Source organism: Mustela nivalis, assembly GCF_964662115.1.
Source record: "Mustela nivalis genome assembly, chromosome: 6".
Lineage (NCBI taxonomy): Eukaryota > Metazoa > Chordata > Mammalia > Carnivora > Mustelidae > Mustela > Mustela nivalis.
In genome coordinates, this window is record NC_139025.1 from 21503929 (window position 1) to 21513669 (window position 9741).

Genomic DNA, 9741 nt, shown 5'->3' on the forward strand with positions numbered 1-9741 from the left:
TCCATATCCAAATCCTTCCAGCTCCCAAAGAGAACATTAACCCTTCACTGCCCCTTGTTGGGGGCAGAATCGCCCGGGGAGAACCGTAAATTTGTCTTGGGCCCTGGGTATTGTAATCCTAGCATTTATTCACTCCTGCATTCACTCAGTATCTATTTATCTGGATTCGCTTGTGCTGGCTCCTAGGTTTTCAGCTGTAAACAATGCAGATATGGCCCTTGGCGAAGAGCAAGAGGAGGAGTAGGATATTAAATCATTGCTCAAATAACAATACATTACAGAGCATTAGTCATGTATGGGAGCCACATGAGGTTCTCAGCGAAGCCATCGCCAGAATGGAAACAACCTATCCAAGATAAAAGCTTATACACTAACTCTAGCAGACTCTACATATCCTGGGCCACTGCCATTATTTGATTGTTTGCGTGTGCTAATCTGACAAGAACACCACTGGAAATGCCTGTTCCCATCATATCACACCTCCTACAAAGCATTAATTTGAATGAGTTGTTTAATCAAGTTGGTTTTCCCCATAAAATAGAAATAGCACTGTTTGTCAGAGAAGCACAGCAGGCAATTGCGGAACAACGACTAGGAAACAGACGTGGCAGGTGAGGGCACAGAGAACCCAGGAAAGAAGCATAGTCACAAGGACACTCCAAGGACTTCTATCTAAACAGCCCCCAACCCAATTTACTTCTAAGGTCAAGATGGTAACAAAGAAACGTTAGGGAAGAGAATTTAGAAAGGACTCATAATCCAGCTTACTTTCCCAACGTGGTAGTGCAGAAATCTTATAGCACTGAACACCTTCCTGCTAGACTTCATTTCTCATGGAGCATTAGTACTAGGAGGGAGGGGTTTCTTAGGAAGCTAAACTCATTAGGTAATGAAATCCTCATATGCTTTTTGTAAAACAAGGCAGCATCGATCAGCCAGTGGAGCAAAAGTGGAAAAACCAACAGGACAGGTTGCTAATCTCAGATGGTTAGAAGAGGCAGTTTTGTGGAACTTGCATAATCTTTAGTATCTCAGTTTCCTCGGAGGTAAATCTGATACACTCTGTAGATCCAAAGGCACAGAATGATCAACAGCAATGCCTATACAACAGTGGTCTGAAATACAGTTGACCCTTGAAGAGCCTAGGAGTCAGGGAAGAGCCAACACCCCACAGAGTTGAAAATCCACATGTAACTTTTGACTCCCCAAAACCTAACCACTAAGAGCCAACTGTTGTGCAGAAGCCATACTGATAAGATTAACGGTAATAAATCTTTCCTTAAGAAAATCAGAAGGAAGAGGGGCACCTGGGTGGCTCAGTTCTGTGTCTGCCTTTGGCTCAGGTCCTGATCCCAGGGTTCTGGGATTTCAAGCCCCATGTGAAGCTCCCTGCTCAGTGGGGAGTCTGCTTCTTCCTCTCCCTCTACCCCACCCCCTGCTTGTGGCTCTCTCTCACTCTCAAAGAAATAAATAAATTCTTAAAAAGAAAAGAAAAGAAAAGAAAAAATCATAAGGAAGAGAAATACATTTACGGTACTATAAAAAACCCATGCCTGTGTGAACTTGCGCAGTTCAAACCCAAATTATTCAATGTGAACTGTATTTTGTCGCTATTCTTAGTAACACTGTAAAACATAGTTTCTGCCCTGGAGAATACCTGAGCAGCTCAATCATATTTAAGAAGACTAGTTTCCTATCTTAACCAGAGGCACAGGCTAAAGGTCTTTCACCAAACAGTACAGGGAGAGATGGGCCCTCAGAAAGGGATATTCACCCAAATCTCTTTTAACCCCTGCAGCACTAGGCTAAGACTTAGGAAAATGTCCCAAATGATTTGACTAGATGGAAACTGGTTTCTTTTTGCCTGAGAAAGAATGATGATAGCAAACATGTTGTACGATCTGAAGAAATGACTTCATCCTGACTTGGCAGTTTCTCTCTACAAATCTGTATTTCCCTGGCCTTTGACAATGGATTTGGTGATGTGACCTGCTTTGACCAAGAGATATTAACAGATTAATGACATAACCAGCAGCCTGAACTGAGCTTGCTCATCATGGCTTATGCTTTTTTTTTTATGCCTGCCATCACCATGAGAAGAATGTGTCCAAGCTAATAGCTGATCCTAGAGAAAGGTTGAGGGACATAAAAGAGTAAAGGCACTCCCTGGGCCACCTCAGTGGGTTAAAGCCTCTGCCTTTGGCTCAGGTCATGATCCCAGGATCCTGGGATCAAGCCCCGAATTGGGCTCTCTGCTCAGCAGGAAGCCTGCTACCCTTCCTTTCTCTCTGCCTGCCTCTCTGCCTACTTGTGATCTCGGTCAAATAAATAAATAAAACCTTAAAGGAAAAAAAAGAGAGAGTAAAGGTACTCCCAAAGCCAAACCAGGATCAGTGGATTCTCCCCACTCTAACCTGCACACAGAAGGGTTAATAAAACACACTGTTGTATGCTACTGAGGCTTTGGGGTTGTCTATAATGTAGTGTTATTGTTGCAACAACGGAAACGCTCACCATAGTAAAAATTCACCTGTAGTTTAAGGGTCAAAACCTTGCTTGCTTTTTTTTCTCTTAATATGTAACAAATAACAGATTTCTGATTCCCCCCGACCCCATTGGGCTGTAAGGTTCTCAAAGCAGGGTCCTATTACATCCCCAATGCAAAGACTTACTTAGGGAGTCTATACCACATTCTCAGCTCAGGGTATGCAACCGTAAACATACATATGCAGCCATCAGTCTCCATGTGTGAATTTCCCCACCTAAGATCAGGTCCGTGTGATTGCCCAAAGTTGCTTACAAAGTTTACTGATGTGGCATGAAGTACATCAAATCGGTAACGAACTCAGAACCACCCGGTGTTGTTTGCCCAAGTAGGAGAGCTGGAATCACCGCATCTTTCAGTAACGGAAGGGACTAACAAGGTCACTACGTCACTGGTTTTCAATCCTAGACAATCATTATTAGAGCTTTCTGAATTAGATTCCTAAACCCCATGTATAGATATTTAGTTGAATAATCTGACATAAGGGGGCGCCTGGGTGGCTCAGTGGGTTAAGCCGCTGCCTTCGGCTCAGGTCATGATCTCAGGGTCCTGGGATCGAGTCCCACATCGGGCTCTCTGCTCAGCAGGGAGCCTGCTTCCTTCTCTCTCTCTCTGCCTGCCTCTCAGTGTACTTGTGGTTTCTCTCTGTCAAATAAATAGGTAAAATCTTAAAAAAAAAAAAATAATAATAATCTGACATAAGGCCCAGACATGTGTTAGGGTTTTTGTTTGTTTTAAAGATTTTATTTATTTATTTGAGAGAGAGACAGAGCACAAGCAGGGGGAGTGGCAGAGGGAGAGGGAGAAGCAGGCTCCCTGCTCAACAATCCCAGGGCCCTGGAACCATGACCTGAGCAGAAGGCAGACATTTAGCTGACTGAGCCACCCAACATGTGTTGTTAAAAGGTCTCAAAGCAACGCTGATGATCACAAGAACTGCAGATGCCCCGCATCTAACAGAACCCCTCCAAGCATGGACTGCATTTCTTATGCTGAGCTCCACTGAGCATTTGTGATGATGATAATGGACCAAAGAACCCAAAGGTACCACCGCCAGGGAACCACATGAATCCATTAGTTGTTGTTAGCATAACAAACCATTCCAAAACTCAGTAGCTTCAAACAGTAGGCACTCATTATTGCTCCTGAGTCCTTCGATCACTTTATGTGATCTCTGCTGGGCCCATTCATGCATCAGGTCTGCTGGCTGGTCAAGGATAGCCTCAGTCACATATCTGGTGGGGAGACAAAGGTCTCTGGGCCCCTGCAACAGAGTGCAGGCATGTCCATAGGGTGACCGGGCTAGATTCTAGGTGAGCAAGTAGACATATGTGAGGCCACTTAAGAGCTACACTGGGGACTGGTACATATGCATACTGTCACTCCAGCATATTTTGTTGGCCAAAGCTACAAGGCCTAGCCCAGATTCAGGGGCTGGGTAAACAGACTCTACCTCTTGATAAAGGGAGCTACAACGTCCTTATCACAACAGACTCGTTTCAAAGTCTATTATACAACCAAAGGGAGAAAAGGTTGCCTTAACCCAAACACGATTTCTAAGCATGGGCCAAAGTTTTCCCCTAATCGCAAAAAGTTAGACACTCCTGAAGGTGAGCTTTCATCTGACATTCCTCATTTCCATTCCCGCCTGCATACACATACCTCAAGACCTCAGTTTCAAAAGAAAGCCAAAGAAATCTATTTCTTCTCAGCACTATTTCATATCATCCTCTGAGGTTTTTAAAGATGATGTGGAAGGCACGCCATCCTTACAAGGACTTGTTCAGGGCGAGTGTCTCTGTGATGCGTCTTCTTGGTGTAGGATGTGCCCACAGATAAATGTGACCAAATGATCCGCAGGGCTACATCCTGCAAAGGCCTCCACAGCCTTCTCATGAGGAGCACCGAAGTGTAAGAACTATTACAGGAAAAAGATAACACACTAGGGTGGTAAAGAGCTCTGAGGAGCAGGAAACGGGCGCTTACTGAAGATGATAGGCTGAGACTAATTATATTCTAGCCACCAGCTGCTTCACTCACCCGTGCCTGACTGTGCCACTTAGGAACTGCACTTAAAGGACACTGGCTGAGTCCATAACTGTGTTCCTGACCCACGCCCCGAGACGTACAGAGCCTGGCTGGGATGCTGCCGGAGTTATTACAGCATCCCTACAGCTAAGGGGCTGCTTTCTGCTTTTTTTGAAAAATTACTATGACCTTTGGGTTAGTTCTACTTAAATTCTCTAAACACGGGTGCCTGGGTGGCTCAGTGGGTTAAGCCGCTGCCTTCAGCTCAGGTCATGATCTCAGGGTCCTGGGATCGAGTCCCGCATCGGGCTCTCTGCTCAGCAGGGAGCCTGCTTCCTCCTCTCTCTCTCTCTCTCTCTCTCTCTGCCTACTTGTGATCCCTCTCTGTGTCAAATAAATAAATAAAATCTTTAAAAAAAAAATTCTCTAAACACCTACTTGTGAGGTTCGGGACAGCAAAGGGTGGTAGGGAAAGTAATTCCAGCAACCAGGAAACACAGAATGGCAGAGAAGTGGCCAGGGCTGGGTAGTGCCTGGAAGCTCCTTAGGAGGGACATGGAGGATAGGAGGAGAAAGCATGTGCTGCTCACAGACAAGGTTGTCTTAAGTGCCTATTTGGTTCCCATTTATACGGCCAGCTTTCACTCTGCTTGGTGTCACCGTCTGAAAGACTAAGCAAGAGGAGTGGGTGAAATGCAGTGAAATAGAAAGAAATGCTAAACTAGAAAAGCCAAATTCAAGAAGATACTGCATTTAATTTAGTTTGCAAAGAAACTGTACAAAGTTCTGAAAATGCGTGAAACAGGCCATTGCTGGGAGGAAACACCCTCCACTCTCTAAATGGTCTTTCATTCCCAAGCACTGAGCCCTGGATCCGGGAGACAAGCAGGTGTGGCAGCACTAGCGATGGTTTGGTTTGGTTGGTTTTGTTTTGTTTTGTTTTTTAAGATTTATTTGAGAGAGAGAGAGAGTGACCACACAGGTGGCAGAGGCAGAGGGAAAATCTCTAGCAGACTCCCCACTGGGTGCAGAGCCCGACACGGGATTCGATCTCACGACCCTCAGCCGAAATCAAGACTCAGACACTTAACTGACTGTGCCGCTCAGGCATCCCCCGGGACAGCGATGTGTTCTATCCCGAACCTGTAGCAACCAAACTGCAAATGCTCCCGAAGGCTAGAACTGCTGCTGGGGCTGGTCACTCCATTGGCGCCTCGGAGTGTATTCCGTTTGTTTGTCAATCACAGCTGAAAAGACTCACGAAATACAAACCGGCATCTCCAGGTGAAATCACCAGAAGGGTTCCCACCCCCATCTTCTGCTCACTCGGCAAAAAAGTAAGTGGCATTTTCGGATGGTCTTTTAATGAGCTGGTGGATTGGGCTACAGCCAGACTATGCTTTTGATTAATTAGCTAAGGGGAAACCAAAGCAGTAAGAAAGTGAACTATTAGTATTATCACCACAGGAACACTGATAGTGACAACGACGAGGAATTACTGATTTCTTTATTTTTTTTTAAAGATTTTATTTATTTGACAGGCAGAGATCACAAGTAGGCAGAGAGGCAGGCAGAGAGAGGGGGAAACAGGCTCCCCACTGAGCAGAGAGCCCGATGTGGGGCTCGATCCCAGGACTCTGGGATCATGACCTGAGCCGAAGGCAGAGGCTTTAACCCACTGAACCACCCAGGTGCCCCTAATTACTGATTTCTTTTCAGAAAAAGACAACGTCAGAAGAGGGAACTAAGAAGGGGATCTTCACCCTGCTCGTGCTCCTCCCCACTTGGACACACACACACACACACACCCCACAACTTCATACCCTTCTTTGCACACTACTTTTTAGTAGTGCTTTTTTTTTTTTTTTTTTAAAGATTTTATTTATTTATTTGACAGAGAGAAATCACAAGTGGGCAGAGAGGCAGAGAGAGAGAGAGAGGAGGAAGCAGGCTCCCTGCTGAGCAGAGAGCCCGATGCGGGACTCGATCCCAGGACCCCGAGATCATGACCTGAGCCGAAGGCAGCGGCTTAACCCACTGAGCCACCCAGGCGCCCCTTAGTAGTGCTTTTTAATGCTGTTCTAAAAACCTAGCTATGTGAGGTACAGGCTGCTCTTCCTAGAGAATCTTTTTTTTTTTTTTTTAAGAATTTATTTTTTCATGTTAGAGAGAGAGACAGACAGAGCACAAGCAAGTGAGAGAAAGTGGAAGAGGGGAAGGCAGGCTCCCCGCTGAGCTGGGAGCCCGATGTGGGGCTAGATCCCAGGATTCCAAGACCATGACCTGAGCTGAAGATAGATACTTAACCATCTGAGCCATCCAGGCACCCCTTCCTAGAGCATCCTTACATTGCCTGCACAGCAGTATCAAGGATGAACCCGTGATGCATTTGCAGGGACATCCAGGCACAAGGCAAACTTTCACATGTGTCAGGGGAGTGCCTCGGCTTTGGGCAATTTCTATTCCAGTTTCTGCACCATTCTCCTGTGAAACCCCTTAGCTCAGCATCTCCACTCTAATGTAACCACATTTTAAGTCCTCGTGGCTGTTCAAGGAATGGGGCCATCTCAAACATACTGTAATAGTGGAGTATCAAATTCACATTACACATAGCTTTATCTTTCCTACAACCGTTTTCCTGAAGTCTCCCCAGGTATTAAAGTTAAGGCTACGCCAGGAAACAGAGACTGCAGCTTCATTCCCCCACGTTCAGTGCAATCAACTGCTTGTGTTTAGAATAAATATTTGAAACTCAGAAGCCTGTTAACAATGTAGCACTTGATTACTCTGAATTACTCTCACCCACAGCATTGAGGGAGAAGTCCTTGGCACCAGCCCCACGCAGAAAACCTGCTTCCCAGCCTGCTCCATTTGCTTTCCAACGCTTCCCTCAAACTCTCAACACACTACACAAAGGTCCCAGTTTTCTCCCTTAAAGACCCCACGAATCCCACATCCAACATCTGACTTCCTTCTTCCCAGAGCACACAGATTTACTTCAATACTTCCAGTTCAGATATATTTAATTAGACCAACCTGTCTTGTTATCTCTTAGTCAAACCCCTCTGCTAGCATCTTTCTCATTCAACACTGAAATCTCTTTGAAAGGGTTTTCTGTTTGCTTGTTTTGAGACAAAACATCATCTTGGTCTATTTTAAAGCTAGAGTAAAAGCTACTTTTTAGTTAGAGGTGCCTATGTATTAAAATGGCCACAATCAGTAGCACTTTGCCTCCTTCAAAACCTATCAGGTAAATAAAGTCTTTTTTTTTTTTTTTTAAAGATGGCCAAAAGGGTAAACTGTACTAACCAGAAGTAATTAGTATGTTAAGTTTTGTTTCAAGGCCACGCTATCAGGTTACAAGTTCTGATAAACCCTGCTGTGGGAAGACATGTCTTTGTCTTGGGACCACTGAGAACTAACCAAACAACCAAACAAAACACCTTTAATTCCATCAGAAACTCTCCCATCTAAACACAACGGAAACGGAAAAGCCAACACCAAAGCAGAGCAAATGAATGAAGTGTTCCTGCTGGTGGCAGCCCTTACCATTGGGAACAGAGGCCCCTTCCGGTCCCTCGCAGGGGCTCTGGCTCTTCCTGGGGTGGGGTAGGGGTGGCGAGGGGTCCAGGCCCTGGGTGCAGGTAGAGGAATGCTCCGTGCATGCTTGAACAGCACTCACAGCCGTCTGCCTGCCTGTCTGCCACTCCGTCCTCTCGTCTGGGTGGGAAGGGCCAAGATGAAAAAAAAAAAAAAAATGTGCAGGTTACTCACTGGCCTTCCCCAGCGGGCACACCCAGGAGGAGGGAGAGGAGAGGCCCGGCACAGACAGGGAGATTCTTCAGCGGCTGTGCCTGAGATCTTGCTTCTGATTCCTTTTGTTAATACTTCCCGAACTTTAAACTCAGTCTGCACAGGCGCAGGTATTTGGGGGGAGGCAAACAACACTTGGGTAATTAGATTCCAAGAGCTTTGTGCAAAGGTTACTGTGAAAAGGCAATGCTGTAGTGCACATATTTTTAAATTTAACTCTGAAATTTGTTTCCACCGTGTGTGAGCTTTAACTTTAGCACAGGAAATGAGAGCAAGGGGCAACCGTGGTGCAGGGCCTGGAAAGGCCTGGAGCAAGGCAAACCTGAGTGTGGTTCAGACAATGAATTTCTCTATCTTTTAGGCTCTAACTTTTAGAGAAACAGGATTCTCAACAGTCTCCCAGAGTCGGTGAATCTTCCCTTGTATAAGAGACATGATCTTGAAATACGTGCCCAGAGATCAAGATTTTAGAAATGGATTCCCACTGAAGATGCAAGAACTTGGTACCTGATAGCCTGGCCTCTGTAAATCCTGACGGGGGAAGCTTCGTCAGTGGAGGGAGCCTCAGAAATCTGTCCGTATTTCAGTAGAAGGAGGTGGAGAAATGGAGCCTAGGGTGAGGAGTACCGACTGCAGACCAGGTACTTCTCTAATTTAATCCTGAAATGTCTTTAGGAGGGAGGTATCCTTCGTCCTCTCTCACAGGTTAGGTAACTTGGGCAGGGCTTGGCCAGGTAGGGAATGGAAGACCCAGAATTTGGACCCAGGTTTGCCTGAACCTAAGACCCAGTCTCCTCACGCACCACCAGCTATGACACCCACAATTCCTGCAGAACGTCACCTTTTTCCCACTTGGAATTGACCTAAGGCTAGGTTACCTTTTCTTAAGTTTTTATACCAGTTCCAAAATGGATATTCTGTGAAATATAATTCTGCAGGATGTTAATAGGTATAACAAAGAATATCGAAGAAGAATATTCTATATAGGTTTCTTCATGGTGGCTTTTCACATATTTTGCGAATCTCCCAGCTCAGGATCTAGTGTGCCAGGTTTCCTTTCCCAAAGCCTTTTGGAGTGGGGGAAGGGGATCTTTTGGGTTTGGGAAATATTGTTCTAGAGATTGGTTATTGCGGTACTTTTCTCTCCCTCTGCTACAATCTGAATTTATGAGTCCTTTCAAAACTCATACATGGAATCCTAATGCCCAGGGCCGTGTGAGGAGGTAGGGCCTATGATCACCTAACTAGGACGAACCCTCATGAAGGGGATTGGTAACCTTCTAAAGGGAGTCCATACAGTTGCCTAGACCCTTCTACCATGGGAAGCCAAGAAGTCTTCCTCCCAAAAGAAGACT

The 9741-nt window shown here is 45.6% G+C and overlaps 1 protein-coding gene across 3 annotated transcripts in view; it reads right to left on the reverse strand.

Annotated features, from left to right (window-relative positions):
- Positions 1-9741, reverse strand: part of STON2 (stonin 2) — a 156240-nt gene that overhangs the window by 54836 nt on the left and 91663 nt on the right. Inside the window, exon 5 of one of the 3 annotated variants that reach the window (XM_082736397.1) lies at positions 8123-8293. The exons of the other annotated variants lie outside the window; for them this stretch is intronic. Within the exon in view, the coding sequence (XP_082592523.1) occupies positions 8123-8293 (171 nt within the window). The remainder of the gene's footprint in view (positions 1-8122; positions 8294-9741) is intronic. 3 annotated transcript variants of the gene reach the window in all.